Source organism: Podarcis filfolensis (genome assembly GCF_964270895.1).
Source record: "Podarcis filfolensis genome assembly, chromosome: 4".
Lineage (NCBI taxonomy): Eukaryota > Metazoa > Chordata > Lepidosauria > Squamata > Lacertidae > Podarcis > Podarcis filfolensis.
In genome coordinates, this window is record NC_139607.1 from 90,835,874 (window position 1) to 90,861,272 (window position 25,399).

Consider the following 25,399-nt stretch of genomic DNA (forward strand, 5'->3'; position numbering starts at 1 on the left):
TAATATTCTCTCTTAAGGCATTACATGCCGTAAATTTCATACCTGTGGTCCATAACTGTTCCCAGTCAGCAAACATGATGTTGTGTCCAAGATCTTGTGCCCATTTAATCATAGCTGACTTAACCGTTTCATCCTGTGTATTCCATTTCAGCAGCAAGTTATACATTTTTGACATTATTTCGTTCCGGAGGTCTGTTCTTAACCTGAAACTGTTCTTAACCTGAAGCACCACTTTAGCTAATGGGGCCTCCTGCTGCTGCCGCACGATTTCTGTTCTCATCCTGAAGCAAAGTTCTTAATCCGAGGTACTATTTCTGGGTTAGCTGAGTCTGTAACCTGAAGCATATGTAACCTGAAGTGTATGTAACCCGAGGTACTACTGTACATCATTTTGCGACACAGTAATTCAGTTTTACTAGCAAACCAGAGGTTAAACTAACCCCTTTCCAGTCCCGGGAGGAGCACAGGGAGCATTTGCGTGACACACCTACACACTGCAGCCAACACACTTGAGGATAACATTGCTTGCATCCACCAGGACATGGGGAGGCAAACTAAGGCCCGCGGGCCGGATCAGGCCCAACTGCCTTCTGGGTCCGGCCTGCGGACAGTCCAGGAATCACTGTGTGGATCGCCAGCGTGCGCAAGTTCTTTCCCTCTCCCTCACACGGCGGCGACAGCAGGGCCTCCTCCCTCCCTCCTCCTGGCTTCTCCCTGCCCTGCCTAGAGGAGGAAGGGAGCTGGGCTTTGTTGGTGCCAGCAGCAGCAGTGCTCGAGCGGCCGCCATTTTAATCTGCCCCTCTCCAGAGCCCTTTTGCACGCCACTCATCATCCCACCGCTGCCAGCCTCTGCCGCTCGCAAGACACAGGTAAGAAGCCACTGGGGCTCGTGGTGCTCTTGCATAATTCCCCCCCCCCCAAATATAGTCCGGCCCCCCACAAGGTCTGAGGGACAGTGGACTGAAAAAGTCTGCTGACCCTGCACCAGGACCTTCACTGTTACAGCAGATGATTCTCAAGATGTGTCCAGAGCACTAGTCCTGTTATGCTGGATGAGTTTCAGTTAGTAAGACTCAAGGATGTGGACATGGTACTTGGATCGGTCAGGGCAACCTGACCCTTGCCCCTCTTGGCTGATAAAAACTAGCAGGATTGGGAGAGGGAGTGTTCTCTGCCTGTTTGAAGGTGGCATTGTTGAAACCACTCCTCAGAAACCTTTCCTGGGCTCTTCTTATGTTCTTACTTCATCAGTAACAAATATTTCCAGGGTAGCTAACAATAACAAAAAATCAAAATACTTGCCAATGCTGCACTCTGGTGATGTTCACAGTTCTCTATCAGTTTTTTTAAAGCAAGGAATTTAACTGGATATTAATTTGCTCTTAAACTATGCAACACTGAAATATCAATCAAAACAAATTTAAAATTAACATGATTTTTACAGAGCACTCTGGACCTTGAGCGGAAAAGATCCCTTCCAACGGATGCATTTATATTTGAACAAATGAGTATGAGAATCCAACAAAGGAGATAAAAGGATATTTGAGGAAGGTTAGAAACCAAATAGGCATGAACCAACCTAATAAATATGAGGAAACAACTAATCTTCCCCCTCCACTTTTACAACAACACTGAAGAGTTCAAATACTTGGAAGATGAGACAATAAAACTCCTACATATCTAGTACAGGAGCATTCATCTAAAAATTCCCAGGACATTTATGGAAACTGCTTCGGTGGTCAAAGCCTTTCTGCACTCTTGTGCGCATTGAGTGGGAGAGTTTCAAAGGCAAGCAAAATTGATGGTAAGCTCCCAAAGCTTAATTTTCACTGAAGTGCAGGCATCCATCATTTTTGCCCCTAGAAAGAAAAGGGGGGGAAGCAAGCACAATTTCAAAGACTCTGCAGTCCATTCAAAGGAAGAGCTTTTGACTCTACATTTCCAGTTTGGTATTTGGTTCACTTTTTGCCAGGATCACAATATCATTTTCTCACCTCCACAGCTATATGATTCCAGCATAACTTCAATGACAGCTACAATCCCCAAGACACTGAAGACTAACTACACAGGATATTCCCTAAGGCTAAACCATTAAAAGCGTAGCTATCTTCCCCCTAAAAGAAGCCTATAATTTTCCACTGCCAAATGAGTTGTGTATCTGAATAACTCATCCGGATTTACATATTATGGGACATATCTTCTGCCGTTAGTATTTATGAAGAAGGATAAATATCTGACACAAAATACCTATTCTGTGACCATGCTTTCTTCATGCTTCTGAAATTTCACACATTGGCCAAGACTTCTGTTTTATTATTAAAGACGATATTCTTAGAATTTCTCCTATTTTAATCTGTTTTGATAATACTGTTTCACTAATTTTAATTATTTATTTTTTACACTGCTAAAGATTTTAAATATTACATGATTCAGACATGTTTTACAATAAATACTTTGCAAAAAATTCTATACAACCAACATTAAGGAAAAAAACATGGCAATGATTGGCAGCAAAACAAAAAAAATATATTAGCAAAATAAAATAAAATACATCACTAATCATCAGATCAAATTTTATTTTTATTGTTTTATTGTTGCAAAACAAATGAAAAGTTATTTGATCGTACAAAATATAATGGGAAACTGAGGAATGTTTGCCTATGAATTGTTCCCTCTCCCCTAAAGAAGTAACACATGATGTAATTTGTTGTATTTCTCCAGTGTTCAGGGTTTGAAATTAGCAGAGTGCCAGGCACATTTTGCAGCTAAAGATTCTCCATTTCTGAACACCTCAAAAAGTCTGGGTGCCATTTTTTGCGCCTGCCTGACACTCAGTGATTACTGAAATGTATGGGCTTTGAAGCCTCGAAGTATATGTTAAGGATAGACAATATGTTAAGCAGTTTAACAATAAAGGGTAGAGTTTCAAAAACTGAAGTACAGTACCAATATTTTTATTGCAAACACCAAATTAAACATCTATTAACAATTTCGGCTAAAAATGTGATGTTAACAATGTGTCACTTATGTGAATTGTGTATTAGTTCATGCTTATCAAAATAATAGGGGGGAAAAGTGTTGCCACTGCTAGTCGCAGTGGCGACTAGACAGTTTGTTTTGGCACCCAGAACCCAGGTCCCCAAAGCCATTTGGCTCCTAGCTTTTCTATCCCAGTTTCTAACATTGCAATTGTGCCATATTTTTAACTATTCATGTATATTTTGAGGTCAGAATGGGATTTCCTTGTATTTCCCCATACACACATACACAAACTTATTTTGAGTCCTACCTCTGTCTTCAAAACCCCTGCCCTTCTATTAAATATTTTTTTCAGGTTTACTTTATTTTATTTCATACGCAGACAAACAAACAATGATCATTCACACAGACAGAAATAGCAATAATATCCCAGAAGAGAAAAGAAAAAGAAAAAAGAATACAGTCATGCCTCGTTACGTTTGCTTCATGATACGTTTTTTCAGGTTGTGTCCAGCAGCGACCCGGAAGTACTGGAAAGGGTTAATTCTGGGTTTTGCCACTTGCGCATGCGCAGATGTGCAAAATGGCGTCACGCGCATGCGCAAAAGCGGCAAATCGCGACCTGCACGTGCACAGACACACAGACACGGGCTGCGTTCCTTTCAGGTTGCCAACGGGGCTCCGGAACGGATCCCGTTCACAACCAGAGGCACCACTGTAGTAAAATTAATACACCAATGTGACTTCCCTCCTCCAATACTCATCATCCCTTAAAGTTTTAAGTTCCTATTTACATTGCATCTTATACATCTCATCTTTAATGTTCTAAATATATTAATTTCACCTAAGTCTACTTTACAAACTTAATCTATACATACCAACATGTTCTCCTTAGAACAGTGTTTACTCATGTACTCTTCAAAACATTGCCATTCTAGCCTTCGTTTCTGATTTGTCTAGTATCTTATGGCTGCTGTTAATTTTGCCATTTTGAGTCCTACCTCTGTCTTCAAAACCCCTGCCCTTCTATTAAATTTATGTTTGGCGGAGATGGCAACACACACACACACACACACACACACACGGGATATTATGCTTCAGTCAGAGAAAGGAGGGGAAATAACCTGTCTTCTGTTGAAACAAGACAGGAGGACATATTGGCCTTTTAGAAATTCTCGAGAGCCCTGGTGCTTTATTGGTTTCAGACTTACATTTCTATTAAAATGAAAGAGGTATGACTGATTTGGACACCGTGCTTAATGCCAACCACAGTCGCTGCTTGCCAAAGAATTACAAGACTGGTTGCAAAACTCCTTTCGTACACAAAAAAAGCTCATATCAAGCAGGCAGAAAGCTTGAAAGGCTGCTCTTGCATCTTTTTAGGAAAGTATAAGTCACAATACACAACAGAGAGTTAACTTATTTTATCCAAAGCCATATTTCTGGGGCTGGGAGCAGATGCAGACTCCACTGCCTTCCATTAGCCAGGTTTTTTCCTTCCCAACTCCTTGCTTTGTTTACAGTCAGATGAAGAGTTCCAATAATCTCAAAAACCTTGCACACTATTCTGTGAGCTTTTTTTCCAGGGCAATACTTTTATTAGGCCAAATATGGATTTCAGAATGTATTTTAACCAGACTACTGCCTTGTGAACTTAAAATAAGGCCATTCTGAAGCAGGAAAAAGCTCCAGGGAACAGAAAGTATTTTATGGAATTAGCTGGTAAAGTTTAACCATTCCAAGCTGCCACAAACATTAAATTGCAATAACATTCAGCCCATGTACAATTTGTGTTCTAAGTTGTCAAATCCACAAAAGCCACAGCAATTTTCTCATGTTTAGCTTATGGCACATATACTGTGGCATATTTAATAGGCAACATACTACAATCAGTAATAACAGTATGCCATACAATCAATCTCTGTTAAGAAAGTGTTTATTCACGCACCTGGAGAGCCAACTTTAAAATGAAATTTAAAAGTACAAAAAGATCCATACATATGCCTGCCAATTTTGCACAGGCAATTAGTAACATTCCAGGGTAACCGTGCTTAATATATTTATGTTTGTGATCAATACAGACTTAACCAGAACTCTGCACAGTTAAGATTCTAAACACAAAAAGCCAAACTCATTATAAGCATACTTCAGACCTTCAAAATGCCAGTCTAGTATTAAAATGAACACATTTAAATTTCTCAACTGCGAGGGTCCCACCTCAAACTCTGGAATGACCTTTGTAAATATCCAGCAAATGTTAAGGACATTATCCTCCCTTCCCACCCATCCCCCAATCCTAAAAGGAAGTTAAAAGGTGTTAGAAGTAGCCTATGGTACATTTTTATTGCCAATTTACAGAACCTCAACTTAGGGCTTTATAATGGCACCAATGACAGAGCCTGCTCTACAGCAAGGAGACAGGCGCCACTATAATGTTAACAGCAACTAAGTAAACACTAATTCTGCCTAGAGGACAGGGCACTTGAAGAAGGGAAAAGGAAAACACACACAGAGGTCCTTTCAAAACCACTCTAGATCTTTATTTTGATTAGCTATAATTAGGTTTCTTTTCTCCAGTTCATAGTGGTGTAATTAACCAAGGAAAAGCGTAAAGGGCTAGGCTCATTAGGCAAAAGAATACACAATTAACTTCTGGAGAGATCTAATTGCCTTTCCTCAAACTGTGTGAAAATTAGCACTTTACTCTTATACAACATGCAACTGCATTTGCATTGCTAGGCTAAAAATGACAGGGTCTAGGTAGCAGATTTAAAATGAACGCTTACATTTAGCACCGCTATCTTGGATCTAGGTGCCGCCTGACTTGCTAATATGATTCATTTGCAGGGGGAAAGAGGGACACACAGAGATGCACCAAATATTTTCCAAACCTTTAATCGCGCTAGAACATAACGCTAGAATGCCAAGACAAAGAGAAGATGTGCCTTTACCCTTCTTCTCCGATAGAAAAAGGAGGAGAAAAGCACTCCCTCCTTTGTGGCCCAACTCAGTCATCTCCAAAGCAGGCTCTCTGGGAAATGGAGAGGTGAAATTGGCAAACAGGAATTTCATCACTTCCTCTTAATTTACAAGTGGAAAACCTGGGTCCCAAATGTCTTTCAAACTCTAGCATCATCAAGAAACCCAACTGAAGCAGCAGTTGTGCAGATAGGTGCAAGGATGGCTCTCAACAGCTGAGATCACAAGGTACACCTATCACCCCAAGCATCCCCCTGTTGAAGTGGATGTAAAATAGGTTCTGCAAGATTGACATCGAGTAGACTGGGCTAGTCCACATTGATGCAGATTCCACCATATATGTGTTGCCTTGGATCTGTGCATGGATGCACTACACCCCAGGGGTTGGTTTATTATTGAAAGGTTTCTAAAGTGCTTCCCAACATGTTTCCATGCTGCAACACATATATCAAAAGAACAAAATATATAGTAAAACAAAAAGGAAAAAAAACATATATAGAACAAATACACATGGAGAGAAAATTAAGTACAGTGGTACCTAGGTTCTCGAATGTAATCCATTCTGGAAGCCCATTTGGCTTTCAAAACATTCGAAAACCGAGGCATGGCTTGCCATTGGTTGCAAGAGCTTCTTGCACTCAGCAGAAGTCGCGTCACATGTTCGGGTTCCGAAAAACATTCAAAAACAAGAGCATTTACTTCCAGGTTTACGGCATTTGAAATGTACGACAACGAAGGCGTTCAGGAACCGAGGTACCACTATACAAGACCTTAATAGCATTAAATTACAAGCTTCCAATAGAAAATGGCTTAATCAGTCTTAAAGGAAAGCCCTCTTTCAAAGATATGCTTTCAATAGCAACCTAAAAGCAAAAAAATGCTAGTTCTTGCAATGTACAAGTCTTTCCTCCAAAAATAACCTACCCAGCATAGTAACAGAAATTTTGCTAATATACAATGATGTAAATGATATAAACGTAAGTTTGAGTAAGCGCAAAGGGCCATGGCTTAGAGAATGAGTGTGATTTGTACACAGATCCCAGGTTCAATCCCAGGTAGGGCTGGGAGAGATGCCCAGCCTGAAACCCTGGAGAGCCACTGCCAGTCCATGTAGACAACATTGAGATAGATGCGGTGAGTGGTCTGACCCAGCAGAAGGGTCCTATTACAGTCTTACTGAACAACATGAAACCATGAAACTTGCATCTGAGCAAACATGCTTAGGATTACACTGCAGGTTGCATATGAAGAGACAGGCAACAGCTTTTTTTTCTTAATAGAAAAGAGAATAAAACATTTTGGCTGATTACTGTGGTTTATGAACAGCTTTGATTATGTTGACAATCATGGCAATTTCAGTGTCAACTAACTGAAGGAAAAACAGAAGGCTTTTAGCCATTCGCTAGCTTGCCTTCAATGTTCCCTACATTTTTCTAAAGATACAATTTGTATACAGTACTCTGGCCCAGAACCTAAACACATCAACACTTACAATGGAGGTCTAATTTACAAGCATTTCATTCCTGAACTCAGTCTGATATGGATGCGCTGTAAGCAAATGCCTACAGGGAACTTAAAATAGAGTGCCCACTGGGAAGAGATTAAGTGATTATTTGTTACCAGCTGCTAGATACATTTAAAAGGCCAGAAACATATTTAAGAATTTTAAAGTAAAACAATTACTGTTTGTTTATTTTCCCCTCTTTTGATCTATTTGGCATGATGAGAGAGAAAGAGCCATTTTAAAAAATATGAAGATGTTTGGTGATTTCACATAGGACTGGATCCAATTCAGTCCTGCACAAATTAGACCCACTGAAATGGGTTACTAACATAAATCCATTCATTCCAGTGGATCTGCTTTAATTTAGCTGGATACAACCTATAGCTTCTGCAAAGCCACCATTTCTCAAAAGTACAGAAATTGCACCAAATTTGAAATGAGCAGAGAATTCCCGCTCCTAACAAAATTGGGGGGGGGGGTGGAGGTTGTTTGTTTTATTAAGCCCTTTTAAAAGTAGGCTTGCAAGCATCTGGCCAACGCTGGCAATAATCTCAGTAGCCAGAAGGGTGGTTGTATAAAATGTACAGGGGCAGGCAGCAAAAATCTTGTGCTCTGCATAATTCCTTGCTCCTCCCATAATTTGCATAGCCATTTATTTGCCAAATAAATCTGTGTAATTTATACAGGCCTCTAAACACACTGGAGGAAAAGTATTGTGCAATTAGAAAGCAACTATCCCACAGTCATGGAGATATATGATAGGGATATTCCAAAGTTTGCTTCTGGGTTCAAGGACATATACATTCCAGTTCTTTTTTCAACATTTCAAATTTCAGCAAATAACTAACTGGGAACTAGCAATCAACTTCAGCATCACCTTGCCTTCCCCTCCTCTATCCACCCTCACTTCTTCACTCATTCTGATCAGTTTTTTTCTAATAGCAGCCCCTACCCTGACCAGTTGACAGGTGTAAAGGTCTGTGCTATTAATGAATAACAACAAGTTAGCTCACCCAAGTATAAGCCTGAATGTTTCCCTGCTAGACAACCAGACTTCTACGCCTGAGCAGAAGAGATAAGAACTTGCACTGCACAAGAGCTCAAAACTCCATACTGAAAAGCTGTAATGATGGGAGCTTTATTGAACGTTTTTTAGAAAAGAAAAGAAAACCCACAAACTTGGATAAAGAGGACCAAAAGTGGATTCTATGAAATTACAAGCTTAGCTAACCACCTTGAACCTAATCTGCTTCTGAACCAGATGTCTGGAAATGGACTTCAACACAATTCTGGATTCATTAATAAGCAGCTTATTTCCTTGCAAGCAAAAGTGAGAAAAATCTTGTTTCAATGCCCCTAAATCATGGTTAAACAGAGACCAGTGCCCTGGAGTTAAGATATTTTTCAGAGTTTAATATTACTATTACTCAACACCACACAACAGGAGTTGAACATTTGCATCAAAATCCACAAGTTGCTTGCCCAGAAATTATCCACTATTTCCATATTACCCTGACCACAGTTCATACTGGGGGAAATACTCCATTTCTTCGCAAGTAACAAACACTTGACCCAAACACAAGAAGGGTGCCAGGGCAAACAAAGCGGGGGGGTTACCCCATAAGAGCTAATAAGAGACAAAATGGGTTATGGAGTTGGCACCCTGGAAAAAATTTCTTGCAGTCTCCCAAGTGGCGATCATGTTACATTAAGCCACCTTAAGGAGGGATCATTTGGAGGGGTGGGGAAAGGGTGTTAACGGGTGCAGTTCTTTTAATGCTTCTTGGGAGGCAGTGTGAAAATCTACTGCCAAGCTCTGGCTTATTCTTAACAATGTGTGTATTTTTCCAAGCAACATTTCTTTTTCCTTAGTTTTAGACGTGCAATAAAAAGAAGTTCAAATTGTCCTTGGCAGAGATGCAGAAAGCTGTCCTGATTTTCCTTGAGGAATGAAACAGTAAAGCCAACTGGAGTGATAGCGTCAAAGAAGTTAACTTTCAGGAACCCTATCAAGCCCACCATCTGAAAAGCGGTTAATGAAAAAAGGAAAGTTTAATTGGTTTCAACCATTAGAAACAGGAGCAAGCAGGAGCAGTATTCTCTTCAAAAATTGGCCTTAGCAGTCTGTGTCATTTTCCCTTCAGGAACATTGAACAGTAGGAATGGGTAGTCACCTTCCGAAGATTTTTAGATTCTAGGAGGAGGAGTCTGGAGAAATATTTCCATGAATCCAGCTGCAGGCGGAACAGCAGGTGCCTCTGAGGAGCATCACCTCTCAGGAGGAGCCAGGCAGGCCCAGGTCCAGGTGGGGGGGTTGCCACGGTGACAAGGACCCACCCTCCTTTGTGACATCTCTTGCTTCTCCTTTAAAAGCCACAGACTTGGAGGAGGCCATTAGTAGTGAGACGAGTGAAGGAGAGAGGAGTTAGTTGCGGTTGGTGGAGATTAGGCGGAGGATTAGTGAATTGTTATTTTTTCATTTTCTTATTTTGATTTTGATTTCATTTATTACTTTTATTTGATTTATTTTGATTTTCTTTTATTCTTTTAAGTTTTTATTTTAACACTTTTATTTTATTGTTCATTTTAATATTTTTGTTCTTTGTTTTTCATTTTATATTTTTTGTGCACATCTGTACATATTTTGTATATTTTTATTTTGTACATAGAGTAGTAGGGTTAAGTGTAGACTTAGGGTGGGGGTTAGGTGTATGCTTAGGGCAGGGGTTGGGCTGGGGTCGGAGTTAGGCTTGGGTGGGCATGTAAGATAGCTAGCTACTTTAGAGAGGAGGGTGGGATCTTTTCCTGGACAAAATGGGCAGACTGTAAGTAGCATTCCTTCCCTTTCTCTTCGTCGGGGGGGGGGGGATGTGAGTCCTGGGGTCTCCTGCACAGCCTTGGCTCTCTGGAGAGGCCTGGTCTTTGTTCAATGAACTGTTGCAACAGGACTTCCAACTACCACATGGAAGAAGCAGAAAGAAGCCCATTTTACCCACAACACCTTTTAATACAACGTCATACATACATCACATCTATGTCACAAACTGGGAGGATTTTTCTGGCGGAAACCTGAGTAATAGGTTTGCCCCTGTCCCTCCCTTGACCTCCACCTTACACTCATTAAGTAAAACAAAGGAAAATATATACATGTTCCTGTTTCTCAACCAAGTTGAGTACCCCCTATTGTCCTGGCCAAGTCCCCAAACCATGTAGGCTGGATCCACTCTTGTCCTTGAGATGGCAACCTGTCTGGCACTGAGAGACCAGGAGGGCAGTGATTACCACCCAGGCAGAAGGGTTGCTGTGTATGGGGTCTCATGCTTCAGGGATGATGGCTGCCCCATGCCATATCCCAAGTGCCTCCTCTGGTAGCCATCTTCCTTCTGAGCAAAACAGCATTGGAACGGTGTCAATCCAATGTTATATTGCTTTTATATGAATATTTGAAGGTTTTCCTGCTGCAAGAGTAGGCAAGTGCTACAACCAGATACTAGGTAACCTTGAACAAGATACACATAGCAAAGACTAGTTCTTCTTCTTCTTTTGTGATCACTCGTAGCCAAGATTGACTTCCATGAACAGTGAGTTTTAACCATGAGTCCATAAGTGACTGTGGAGGCCAATTCTGGATCCACACGTCCTTCACATTGGGACATTGGTTTCTGGGTGGGAGTTGATCACAGTGAGGGTTTGCCAAGTGTGCCTTCCTCTTGGCTCGTTTCCCCCTTGTGTCCTGAGTTTGAGAGTCTTCAAAGCCCATGACACCTTTGGTAACGGCTGTTCTCCAATTGGAGCGCTCACAGGCAAGCGTTTCCCAGCCATTGGTGTTTATACATGTTTTTAGATTGGCCTTGAGAGAGTCTTTAAACCTCTTTTGTTGACCACCAGCATTACGCTTTCCATTTTTAAGTTTGGAATAGAGTAGCTGCTTTGGAAGACGATAATCAGGCATCCGAACCACATGACCAATCCAACGAAGTTGGTGTTGAAGAATCATTGCTTTGACACTGGTGATCTTTGCTTCTTCCAGGACACTGGTACTCGTTCGCCTGTCTTCCCAAGTGATGTATCACATTTTTCGGAGACACCATTGATGGAATCGTTCAAGGAATTGGAGATGGCGTTTATAAGTGGTCCATGTTTCACAAGCGTACAGTTGGGTTGGTAGTACAAGAGCCTAGACTGAAACTCCAAAGACTAGTTTCAATGGACCAAGAACGGTTTCCATGGCTGGAAACCAAGACCCACCTCCCAAGCCTTCTTGCTGGGAGTCCTGCAGGTTCTGCTCCCTGTCTGACAGGCCTTTCCCACCTGGCCTGGGAGGGCAGCGCTCAGACTGACTCCAGCTACATTTCCAACCTGGGACGTTTGGCTGAAGGATGGGTATAAATATGGTGAATAAAGGCCTGTGGAAAAATTCTGCCTCTCATTTTCCTTCTCTTCCATCCAAATGACATCATCATAGAAGATTTATAGGAAGTACGGACCTCAGGCTCCGCTGGACACCAATGAGGCCACTGGGTAAGGAGGACGGTGGTTTTTCTCCATTTGTTCTCATTCTGTTGGTTTTCCAACTAATCTGTGGGTTCTATTCATCTTTTTGAGGGGGGGGACTGTTGGGTCCAAGGGTCCAAAGGAGCGGAGGTGTATTTCTGCACAACTAACATATGAAATGGGCACCAACCTCCAAATGCACTCAGCAGGTAAGACTTTCTCAAAGGCCCATCTGTGGTTAGAGATGCCCTGTTTCACCTGTGAGAGAAAGTGGCACTCCTAGCATCCTGCTTACCGTTTTTCTCTTGCAGGTGACAGAATGATGCCGGCAAGACTTCCTGATCCACCTTTTCATGGGGGCAGAAGGGAAGCAGCAGCTGTGGAACCAGATCAGGTAGGAGGAAGGGGCTTGTGGGGACAGAGGCTGAGGGGTGGAGCAATGTCATGGACTGGTTGAGTGAGGAACTTTCCCCTGTGTCAGAAGACAGGCTCCGGCAGATGAAGCGGATGAGATCCAGAGAAGGCCGTTTCTGCACGTGCTGTAGAGGAAAGTGAGGGGCCGGTGGACTCCCGGGGCTATTTATTTCGCTGACCAGTTTTCTTCCATGGAACTCAAGATAGCATATTCCAAAATAACAACAAACTGGGAGTTCTAATGCAGAGGTCAGGGCAAAGAGGGAGACCAAACACACCCCTACCCTTGCAGAAATGTTATCAGCAAAAGAGGGCAGTAAGCAGGCACTAGGTCTGAGAAGGGACAAGAGCTTAACCGTGCTGGATGAAGGAAGAAAGCTCAGCTCATTTCCCCAAGCCAACACAAGGAGCTGCAAGTGTCATCTCCCCACCCCCTGCAACGGTCACTTTAGGGCAGAATCTGACCTTGTTTTCTCCTCCAAAATGGTCTGGGTAAAGAGAGAGGGGAAACTGGACACAGACGTTGCTCTCTGGAGGAGAAGGGAGGACTCTGATTCCCTTTGCACAGAGAGGACCATATGGGGAGAGAGAGGGCTGGTTTCCCGCAATGAACTCTCCCTGCAAATTTTGCAGGGTTCCCATACTTGCATGCTCATATTTTAAGAGATAAATGGTACAGACCAACAGAGCGAAGACAAACTGTGTGGGGAGGGGGAGAGTAGACAGTCTGCCCATTTTCCTTCTCCAGTTCTTGGCAATCTCTTTATGCCAGCTTCTTGCCAGGCCTATTTCCTTTCAAGGACCTTAGCGGCAGTTCATGAATACTGCACCTGTTCCCACTAATCCCTTTCGCCCTCTCTAGTGACTCCTTCAGTTGTAAAGAGCAGCTATGGATGAGAACAACATGAGCACAGCAGGAGGGGAAAAGGAGGACTTCATTCCTAAGGACATCTTTAGGAGTCGCAGGAGAAGCAGGAGACTGGAGAAGGGCAGGCGGGCGTCTCAGATATGTGTAGAGGTCAAATGGAGTAATATGAAGAGTACTTTCATGATATCTGGACCAGGGAAATGTATGGGAAAGCTGCAGGGTGTGTCAAATCATGGAGCAAGAAAGTCAGATCGTATGTTCTGAGGATTTTTACAAAGCCAGGGTTCTTGAAGAAGGTCCTCTGTGAAACCTGCCAAACCAGAGAAGTAAAGTACAGTGGTCCCTCAGGTTACAAACGCTTCGGGTTACAAACACTTCAGGTTACAAACTCCGCTAACCCGGAAGTATTATCTCGGGTTGAGAACTTTGCCCCAAGATGAGAATGGAAATTGCGCGGCGGCAGCAGCAGTAGGAGGCCCCATTAGCAAAAGTGCACTTCAGGTTAAGAACAGTTTCAAGTTAAGAACAGACCTCCGGAACAAATTAAGTTCGTAACCCGAGGTACTACTATAACGAGTAAGGCTGCCATTCAAAGCACATCCCCCTCCCTCTACGAATCCTGGGCACTGCAGTTTACTCCTCACAGAGTAACAATTCCCCCAGAATTTTTTGATTCAGCCATTATACAAACATCTTTTCTTTAAAAAGTGATGAAGTTAAATTAGAGAGTAGGTTAACACATACATGTAAGAACCTAAATGCTTACACCGAAGGTCTAACTAGCCCCACATCCTGTTTCCCAGAATGGAAGTCCACAGCCAGGAGATGAGGCCAAGACCCCTCTCAGGCAGCTGTTTCCCCAGCGACCACAATCCAAAGACATGCTGCCTCTAGTCCTGAAGGTTGCATATAGCTATCATGATAAGTAGCCATGGATAAACCCCTTTTTAAAAATTAAAAAAACCTTTAAGTCAGTAACCATCACATCATGAGATAGCAGAATTCATCATTTAACCATCATTTAAGAAGTCACACAACTCCATACAGATTCTGCACAAGAACAAGCAGAACACAAAAGCACTAATTTATTCCAGTGGGAATTCCAGGCAGTCTTATGAAGTTGTGGCTATTTGGCAAGGAGGTAAGAAAGCAAGGATGCCAGGAAAGACTAATAATGAGTGGCACTAGGCATCTGTCCCTTCTATTTGTATGAAGCAGGGTCACAAACCTGAGAAAGACAGGCATGGAGAGATTAAGTGGTGACAGCTTCAAGCGTTGGGAGGAGCAACAGTATAAACACAGCAGAGGGCAGGCAACCATTACGTTTACAGTTATTGCTAAGGATACATCAAGAGCAGCGGGATGAGGACTAGGAGTAATGGGGAATACCTGGACCTATACAACACAGAATTCTCATCCTCTAGAAAAACTTCCTGAAAACAACAGAATCTTAAGAGGAACTAGGTGCGCATTTTCACTCATGTATGTATAAACCAGCAACCCTAAACAAAACCACCATGTATTTTTTCGAGTATACTACCTACCCACACCGCAAACTCTTAATAATATTAATTTTATTATTTGTACCCTGCCCATCTGACAGCTGCATACGACACAATATATTCTCAACTTGGCTCCATGCAATTGGCTCCCATCTTCTGTAAAAGAGTGGAAGCAAGTAAAGGATATATGAATACATACCTGCTCTTCCTTTCAATAAGAATAGCCACATAAGAAGCTGGCAAAGCGGCGCCAAAACCAGGAGTCCAAAAATAAAATTTTCCAAGTATCCTCCTGAGGAAATAAAATGTGCAATATTTGTTATTCTGCATGCTAAAGCATAAAGAAAGATTTTTGGGTTAATACACAGCATCTAGTAAAAGTGTACATCTGTTCATATACAGTGGCTTAGATCCAGAGTAATTCCACTCATAGGAAACCCCCACAGGGGGAGGTAATTTTCACCAATTTCTCTTCCTTCAGCCCTCTGTACCTCCCAGAAGTGTGCTCCACAGTGTTGGGGTACTCTCCGGGAGAGTGTGGAAGGGGGCACAGGGGATTTAATGGAGAACCAGCAAAAATTGCTTCTTCCTTCCTCCTTTCAGGAGGAGCTGTTTGCAAAACAAAAACTCTGGATGCAGCCCAGTATGACAGATGCAAAGGCTGCATCAGGCAAAAAGCAGCCCATTGCCATCTCATGTTTCTTCTTAACAAGAACATCAAAGAACCTCATAAAATTTCATTCTTGTAACACCCAAGGAAGAACATCAATTTTACATCCACTATATTTCAAAGGATTACTTTGTTACAAGGCACTAACGTCTATTTTCCCAGTGACAAAATATATTTGTTATCACAGGACAAGCTGTAGGCTGGTCCAGCCTATGCCGAAAATGTTTACTAGTGCCCAATAAAAAGGAGATACTTAAAAGATGCTTGTTTAAACATTAAAAGACTGAAATGCCTAGAGTCCTGTATTTCTTTGAAACTCCTTCCTTGTAATTTCCCAGAAGCATCAATACTACCTTCTGGGTATTCTGTGTAACCAGCAGAGAACCATAGCACAAAAAGAGGCACTTTAGCTGACTTCCCTATACCTATGTCTTTCCCCTCCTCTAGAGTGCAAAGCATGTCAATTTGGTCAGGTTTCTGGTGACAAGGGTTAAGATTTTAGCATATGTTTTGTGTGGTCTGTTTTCTATTTAGATATTTTGTTTGTGCACATTTTATACTGCAGCTGCTTTGGGTCCCTGGAATAGGGTTGGTTTCAAGTTCAAATCAATAGGTAAATTACATTTCCAATGCACTCACAGAATTTTATACCACTGACTTGTTATGCACTTATTTTCATTTTTTAGAGTGGGAGTGACTGCCTGGGACAAGAAAGGGTTAGAATCACAGAATTGTAGAGTTGTGGAAGGAACCCCGAGAGTCATGTAGTCTAACCGCTCCAATACAGGAATGTCAACTAAATCATATATGACAGAAGGCCATCCAACCTCTGCTTAAAAACCTCCGAGGAAGGAATGTCAACCAGACAACCAACCAAGCTGTGAAACTTCACAAAAGTTGTTTCCCCCCACCTTTAGCTCATAAATGACAAACGTAGGCACATGCTAGCAAGAAACCTAATCAAAACATTTGTGGGCTAGGGAATTATTCTGAACTTCTTAACAAAGTTTCTCTGGACAATGTAACTATCACGATGTTCTTAGGAATAATAATAAATAATAATAATAATAATAATAATAATAATAATAATAATAATAATAATTCATTATTTATACCCCACCCATCTGGCTGAGTTTCCCAGCCACTCTGGGCGGCTCCCAATCAAGTGTTAAAAACAGTACAGCGTTAAATATTAAAAACTTCCCTGAACAGGGCTGCCTTCAGATGTCTTTTGAAGATAGGATAGCTGCTTAGGAAGAACCCAAAGATGAGTTTCTACTATGTTGTCCAGTTTCACACCTTGAACTATAGAAGTGGCAGCTGTCACTCCAAGAAACAAAAATAAATTTGCACAGCTTGGGAAACACAACTGCCAATATCAGAGGAAAACCTTTTCCCTGTCTAACTCTCTAAAACTAACCATTTTCAGGTTGATGTGTAAGGACTGGCAGCCCATTCTCCATCTTTCACGTGGAACTGCCCCCCTGAATGGAAAGAGGCAAATCTAGAACAGTGACTCACGCCAAGATGGAGCAGGCAGCCTTCTCTGGAGGCATGTTCTCATGCATGTTTGCACTGTGGTCAATTAAGTGGCCCATATGCAACCAAGACAGATACACATCAGAATGACCAACCTATGGTCCCCCACTAGGGTTGGAATGAAAGTTATTTGGGCTTACATTTCTTTATTTTATTCTTACAGCACATTAGCAGCTCTAACAACATATTAAAGAATCTGGGGTGCCTTTGTTATTAGTGGTTAGATAATGTCAGAAAGAGAAAAGAAGCATGATTGCACCAATTAATGCCCTTCCCCCTTCCCTCAAATGACTACGCTTTGTTCCAAAATGTTAACAGTTGAAGTGGCAAATATGTTTGCGTGGAAAGGAAGAAATAACACAACAAAAAACTTCTCAAGCTCACTATGCCCTAGAGAACAAAACAAGATTGTGTACTTGGTAAATATTTCATTGTAAGCTGCTGATCTGTGCAAATGAAAGAGTTAAGAGACATTTCCTGAACAGAAAAATGGGCTTGTTTTCATAATCCCACAGGATGACCCCTGATGGCAAGTAAGCACTTTTTAGCTAGCAAAGAGGAAACAGCACTTGTCTGCCATCTCCAGAATAGCGAAAATATGTGAATGTAAGCTTAGCGAATAAGCCCTAGGGATGGGGTGAGATAGCAATCTAAACATAATAATAAATAATGATGGGAGGGTTACATTTTAGCAGATACATTAATCTTGTTCCCAAAATAGCTGTAGTCTCTTTAAAAAAAAAACCACATAGAGAATTAGGACAGAACATGTCAGCCAGGGGTCTAAGGACCACTGGGATGCTGCATCTAAAAGGGTGACCAATCTAGTCCTATCCATCAGCCACAGAAGGAGCAGTTGCAAGGATTTTGCTTCCTTTTTAGAGAAAACACAAGAATTTTCTAACCACTATCAGCATGCTTTTTTCCTCCTTACTCCTAATCACTTTTTCTTTTGTGTTATGTGCATTAGATTATAAGCCTAAAGGCAGGGACAGTCTTATTATTGGCATGTGTATGCCAATCCGCGAATCTTTTTTGCAGCTGAAGAATAAGGTAAGAATTTTTCAAATAAATAAATTCATTCCACAAGTCAACATTAATTACAGAAAATGCTATTTTACCATCCGCAAAGTTTGGCAAAGATGTAAAATGAAGTTAAACCAACCTTAAAATGCAGAAAAATGCAATATACAAACTTCCATTTGCTGTCAGAAAGGATGTTGATTGTAGGATCTCAGGGAGCAGTTTGTGCAAATAATAATCTAGTTTTCGTTTCCGGAGAATTGCAGCAATCTGAAAGAGATAAGCCAATTCAAGTTTATTTATGTATTACATTTTTTATTTCACTGTTCTGCCAACGAGCTCACATTGGCATACATGGAAATCATACTCTAAGAATGAGATTTGAATTAAACCCCTAACCAATTCATGAACTTTGGCTAACAAAATGAGTATTTTTGTAGAACTTCTTGCAGCTGTTAAACTACTTCTTCCAGACCAGAATGTATCAGGCATTCCAAAACTGTGATCATATGGGGAACATTTTAGCCACACACAAGTTTAAAAGTTTAGCTACTGCATTGTTGTTGTTTAGTCGTTTAGTTGTGTCTGACTCTTCGTGGCCCCATGGACCAGAGTACGCCAGGCACACCTGTCTTCCACTGCCTCCCGCAGTTTGGTCAGACTCATGTTCGTAGCTTTGAGAACACTGTCCAACCATCTTGTCCTCTGTCGTCCCCTTCTCCTTGTGCCCTCCATCTTTCCCAACATCAGGGTCTTTTCCAGGGAGTCTTCTCTTCTCATGAGGTAGCCAAAGTATTGGAACCTCAGCTTCACGATCTGTCCTTCCAGTGAGCACTCAGGGCTGATTTCCTTAAGAATGGATCGGCTTGATCTTCTTGAAGTCCATGGGACTCTCAAGAGTCTCCTCCAGCACGATAATTCTAAAGCATCAATTCTTCAGTGATCAGCCTTCTTTATGGTCCATCTCTCACTTCCATACATCACTACTGGGAAAACCATAGCTTTAACTATGTGGACCTTTGTTGGCAAGGTGATGTCTCTGCTTTTTAAGATGCTGTCTAGGTTTGTCATTGCTTTTCTCCCAAGAAGCAGGCGTCTTTTAATTTCGTGGCTGCTTTCACCATCTGCAGTGATCATGGAACCCAAGAAAGTAAAATCTCTCACTGCCTCCATTTCTTCCCCTTCTATTTGCCAGGAGGTGATGGGCCCAGTGGCCATGATCTTCATTTTTTTGATGTTGAGCTTCAGACCATATTTTGCACTCTCCTCTTTCACCCTCATTAAAAGGTTCTTTAATTCCTCCTCACTTTCTGCCATCAAGGCTGTGTCATCTGCATATCTGAGGTTGTTGATATTTCGTCTGGCAATCTTAATTCCGGCTTCGGATTCATCCAGTCCAGCCTTTCGCATGATGAATTCTGCATATAAGTTAAATAAGCAGGGAGACAATATACAGCCTGGTCATATTCCTTTCCCAATTTTGAACCAATCAGTTGTTCCATATCCAGTTCTAACTGTAGCTTCTTGTTCCACATAAAGATTTCTCAGGAGACAGTTGAGGTGATCAGGCACTACCATTTCTTTAAGAACTTGCCATAGTTTGCTGTGGTCGACACAGTCAAAGGCTTTTGCATAGTCAATGAAGCAGAAGTAGATTTTTTCTGGAACTCTCTAGCTTGCAATTTGGTCTCTGGTTCCTCTGCCCCTTCGAAATCCAGCTTGCAGCTACTGCATAGAACATACTAATTAATTACTGGACAAAGTACTTTGTGCTCCAGTTTGAAGAATCATCTTTATACTAGTTTCAACTGCCTTTGCAAGGCACTTACAATATAATGGGTTAGAATCATAGAATCATAGAATTGTAGACTTGGATTAAAGGGAAAAACTTTTCAGTCTTTTGATATTGTAATCCTATGCACACTTACTTGGAAGCAATCCTTAACTATGTCAATAGGACTTACTTCTGAGAAAGCAAGCGTGGGTATTTACTTTGAAAGTACTTTCACTAGTGGGATAAAGGAGGTATCTATCCACTAATGGGTTAATCCCTCCCTCCAGTTTTTAATGACTATCCCAGTCCTGCTGGCCCCTTCCCAGTTTTCATCCACAGCCAAGCCACTAGTAGACAGATATCAAGGAGGTGAGACTTCAACAAAAAGCCAGCATTTCAGAGTCTGCCAGAATCACACATACATAACTCAAAAAGGTCCCAAACGAGCTTAGATTCAACAGTGCAGCGAGTATACTTCTCATGAGTATACATATGAAAGTATAACACTGGCAAGCAGGGGGAGCTCTGGATGCCTCATTCACTCTATCTCAGAAAGAATGCACTTTCACCCAAATTATCTTTGACATTCAGCCACTAATGGGATGTACCTTAGCTTAGTTCCTATAGAGCAGGAATATACTGTCAGTGTTGAAATCTAAGAGAGGCGAGCATTTGCTGGAATGCTCTCCTACTGAAGGTCGCCTCTACAGAAGCAAATAATCCCAGTTTGTAGCGTCTGGTGAAAGGAGACAGACTTCCATGTAGATGCCCTTCAGATCTCAGCAGGTGGGGAGTTAATGGAGAATGCTGCACACACAACTGAAGATCTAATGGGGTATGCTGTGATGTGGGGAGGCTTAGAGAGATGGTGTGTGTTATAGGCTTGATGGATGCATAGTCTGAGTCAGGAAGCGGTGGTGCAAAAGGACTTTGTAACCTAGAGCAGTGTTTCCCAACCTTGGGTCTCTAGCTGTTTTTTTTAACTACAACTCCCATCATCCCTACCTAGCAAGACCAGTGGCCAGGGATGATGGGAATTGTAGTCCAAAAACAGCTAGAGACTCAAGATTGGGAAACACTGACCTAGAGATCTAGGGTGAAAGAACACAGAGAGGAAACATGTCTGACAGAGCTCTTACAGCGCAGTCTCCACACATTGAATCTTGCGTTCTTGAAAGAATGGGAAGGCTGGGGATGAAAGGAAGTAGAATTAGCTTCTGTGATCCATGGAAGATGGAGAGCACCTTCTATCTGAATGTCATGTCAAGACGCAGGATATAATGATATCCATTTTTAGCATGCACACAAAAATCTCTCTTTAAAAACTATTGTGTGGGGGGGGGGGGAATCTCCATCTTCTCACCCATGTATTCTTCAGTGATATCTGAAATTACCATATGTTTATCAAATGATGGGGGGGAAACAGCAGCACTTGGGAAGAAACCCCAGTTTTATCAAAGAAACCTAGCTTCAACCTATTAATTCAACAATATTAATTCTTCTTAATGCATCTTGCTTTCAAGAAAACATCTTGGTTCTTTCATGAAAGACGCCACCTACATGCATAGCCACAGAAGAGACACTCCTTTGTGGTGTGATCCTAAATAGTGTACAGCACTTCCTTAACAGTGAAGCAATACAGTACTTGTAAGTCTCTTTCACCCAACTGGCATCCTCCCTCCTGCCTAAGAGCTGAGAGAGACTCACAAGCAGTCTCACCCCACATTGCTCTGTCTTTCTCCTTCTCCCATGACAAACCTCTTCTATTTGATCCTCCTTCTGCTACCCTAACCACAGGTCCCTATTTCTATTGACTATTTCTCAATTAATTCTCCTTTTTCTCTAAATCCCATACATTTTCTCTCTCTCCACCCCCATCTCCACTACTCAACCTCTCTTTTCACACCCACAGATCTCTCCACTCCATGCTACCCCTTCTCCCCAACCCTACCCTGCCCCAGTAATTCACAGAGTGAAAAAGTGTCAGAGGCACAGTGAGATTCCCAATGGGGCTAGATTCAGCAAAAAGACCATGTGCCTCCAACTCTAGGGAGATAAGGGATAATACTCCCATTCTCACTTGTACCTGTCAGGCTTCAAGGTTCCCACAAAAAGTAGAAAAGGAACATTGTGAACTCCTCCTGAAGAACAGTCAGGCAAAGGAATCAGTTTGTGGGCCTGGTATTGAATTGGCTTGCTCTAGCTCATATTGTAATAGTCTTTAAAAAAAACACAACTAAGAACACTTTGAGACATGCTGCTTTTCTTCAGATTACACATCACAATCCAACAGTTAAATGTGTTTATGGACACAATTCAATGCATGTTTACTCAGAAGTAAATCCCACTAAGTTCAAAGGGATTAACTGCTAACTGCACCAAACTCTTTGCTATTTCATAAAGAACAGCCTGTCGCAAACTAATTAAATGTTTGCAAGACACCAAAAGTGATAGCAAATCCAGCTTGCAGATACAGAAATCTAAACATGGACTAATTACAACAGCCAAATACATTCGGAAATGAATTAACTATTATCCTTCAAAAGCAAAAACAACAACACAATCTAATCTAATGGCCAATTTCATTTAGTACTGACCAGCAGTGGCTCAGTCCTCAACAGAAGTCTTTCCCAGCCCTGACACCTTACATCCTTTTACCCAAAGACGTCAAGGACTGAACTTTAGATCCTCTGTCTGCAAAGCCAGATCCTTTCCCCCTTCATCTTTCAACCTTCATGTATGCATACCACTATTTGACCTGCCGAAAAATTTGTTAGACCCAAACTCTGCTTGTATGAGCAAATGCACTGGGGCCACAGCTCAGTGGTAGAGCATGTGATGTTTTGCATGAAAAATATCCAAGATGCAGTCCCTTGCACCTTCAGTTAAAAAGATTAGGTAGCAGGTTGGGGAATAACTCTGCCTGAGATCTTGGAGAACCACTTGGACTAAATATTGGGCTGGGCTGATAAGTTTGATCTGAAAGCATCCTTCTGCATTCCCCAACTTCCTAAACTCAAAATCTTAACCAGGATCACACATCAACTCTAGCAGTAATGACAAGCTCCCCCCATCTGAACCCCTGGCCAGCAGCAGCCAGTCAGCATGGACAATACTAAACTAGATGAACCAATGGTCTGACTTGATGTGGGTCAGCTTCCAACACATTTGGGCCACAGCTCAGTAGCCAAACAACAGCACTGCATGCAGAAGATCCCAGGTCCAATCCCCAGCATTTCCATGTAGTCCTGGGAATGTCCCTCCAGAACCGTAGAGTTAGGAGGAATCCTGAGGGTCATCTAGCCCAACAACCAGCAATGCAGGAATCTCAACTAAAGCATCCATGACAGGTGGCCATCCAACCTCTGCTTAGAAACCTCCAAGGAAGGAGCATCCACCACCTCTGGTCCATCCCACTGTCAAACAGCTCTTACAGTCAGAAAACTGGATGGAGTGGTCTGATTCATCAAATGTTTGACTCCCAGTAGTATCCTTTTTCCCTCCCCCTTTGCCCCTTTCCGGCCTTCAAATGACACCCTACCCAGCAATTGCCACACAACCTTTTCAATAACCCATTTTAATACCTTCCCACCCCAAATGCCACCTACCTACCCTTCTTCTCCCCCTCCCTCAATCGCCACCAGTCTGACAAGGAACAATTTTAATATCCTCCCTATAGATCTATATATACCTATACAGTATATCTTTGCTGCTTCTCACCCCAACATCGCCACCAGTCTTTCATCCCCATCCCTCTCCAAGGGACCTTTTGAATACCCTCCCTACAGATATATAAAGGTAAAGGGATGCCTGACCCTTAGGTCCAGTTGTGGATGACTCTGGGGTTGCAGCGCTCATCTCGCTTTAATGGCCGAGATGGTGAACCAGAGCAGCGCACGGAAATGCCGTTTACCTTCCCGCCGGAGCGGTACCTATTTATCTACTTGCACTTTGATGTGCTTTCAAACTGCTAGGTTGGCAGGAGCAGGGACCGAGCAACGGGTGCTCACCCCGTCACGGGGATTCAAACCGCCGACCTTCTGATCGGCAAGTTCTAGGCTCTGTGGTTTAACCCACAGCGCATACCTACAAATCCTTCCTGCTGCTTCTTCCCCCTTCCCACCATTGCCGCCTACCTGTCCTCCATCCCCATTCCTCTCCAAGGGGTCATCTGAACACCCCCTCCCTATATACCTATACCTATCATTTCCCCCTTCACCACCCCACCATTGCCACCAGCCTGCCATACCCCACTCCTCTTCAGGAACCCACTCTAACGCCTCCCACACCCCAAAGGGCACCGTCCCACCTCCATACCATACCAGGGGTGCCAAGCTGAATACAATATTTGGGGGGGGTGGAGAGAGAGGAACAAGCAAGCCCTGCCCCACATAATCTATGCCAAGGCGTGGGGGGAGGGGCAGACACATACACCATTCGAATGGCAATGCCCATCCACTTGGGGGGAGCCTCAAATATTTTATTTGGCTCCCTTCATTTCCCCACCCCGGGGGGGGTGGCAGGAGAAGGGGGGGTGGGCCCTTCCTCACCAGATAGAGGGTCCCGTAGATGCGGAGGGATTCGAGCAGCGCCCCCTGGGTGATGTCCGCGAAGGCCCGTCCGCAGCGGGGGTGCCAGGTGTGCCCGATCTCGTAGCAGCTGTGAGGGATGGACTTGCTCAGCGCCGCCATCTTGGCCCGCAGCCGCTCTCGCTCTCTGGCGGAGGGGGGCTCGGGGGGAGGGGGAGGCCCCGAGCGCGTCACGGCCAATGCAGGAGAAAGGTCGCGCGGGGCGGCCCAAACCGCCGAGGTTACTCGCGGTCAACCGCCTCTCGCGCGCTCTGTGTATACGGCCGGGCCGAGGGGCGGTTTGCCGGCTCGGCTCGCGTGAGCCGCAGCAGCCAATCCGGAGGCGGCTTCTCGCTGCCGGGGCTGCGGATTGGGCGGAGTTGGCGCGAGCTGGAGAGGCACGAGCTCCTTCTCGCTCTTCTTTTTTTGTTTGTTACCCCCCCCCCCTCTCCGCTTCTCTCTCTTGTCATTTGGGCCACGCGGGCTGTCACTCAAGGGCTGTGATAATGCACGCTGGTGTTTTTGCAAAGGGGAGCAGCCGAGGAAGGAGCAAAGGTGGTCTGTGTGTCTTTAAATGCAGGCAGGCCCAGGGAAATGATTAAAAAACAAGGAGCATGTGGGTATATATGCCTAGTACTTAATGCAAGCCCGTGCACAAAATAAATGTCCCCTTGGACTTAACCGTCCAGGGGCCCTTTAGTTTACCTTTACCTTGCAGTACAGTGGTACCTCGGATTACAGACGCTTCAGGTTACAGACTCCGCTAACCCAAAAATAGTACCTCTGGTTAAGAACTTTGCTTCAGGATGAGAACAGAAATTCAGGATAAGAACAGAAATCGTGCTTCGGCGGTGCGGCGGCAGCGGGAGGCCCCATTAGCTAAAGTGGTGCTTCAGGTTAAGAACAGTTTCAGCTTAAGAACGGATCTCCAGAACGAATTAAGTTCTTAACCACTGTACTTAATGCAAGCCCATACAAAGAGGAAAGAAACGTGCCTTGAGGCTTGCATTGGTGGAAACAGGCAAGCAAAGCTGTTCTGGAAGGAAGGCGTTGAGGAAATCTGCTTGCGGATTGCATAAGCAAGC

The 25,399-nt window shown here is 43.1% G+C and overlaps 1 protein-coding gene and 1 long non-coding RNA gene across 2 annotated transcripts in view; both read right to left on the bottom strand.

Annotated features, from left to right (window-relative positions):
- Positions 1–24,677, bottom strand: part of TMEM135 (transmembrane protein 135) — a 166,973-nt gene extending 142,296 nt beyond the window's left edge. Inside the window, exons 1-3 of the mRNA XM_083609983.1 lie at positions 24,297–24,677; positions 18,115–18,242; positions 14,940–15,032 (exon numbers count right to left, since the gene is read on the bottom strand). Of these exons, the coding sequence (XP_083466109.1) occupies positions 14,940–15,032; positions 18,115–18,242; positions 24,297–24,437 (362 nt within the window). The 5' untranslated portion in view covers positions 24,438–24,677. The remainder of the gene's footprint in view (positions 1–14,939; positions 15,033–18,114; positions 18,243–24,296) is intronic.
- Positions 9,110–10,017, bottom strand: LOC310760969. The gene is made up of 2 exons (XR_014547135.1): positions 9,637–10,017; positions 9,110–9,484 (listed from the first exon to the last, which is right to left on the bottom strand). It is a non-coding gene; the product is annotated as an uncharacterized lncRNA (long non-coding RNA).
- Positions 24,678–25,399: the final 722 nt, after the last annotated feature.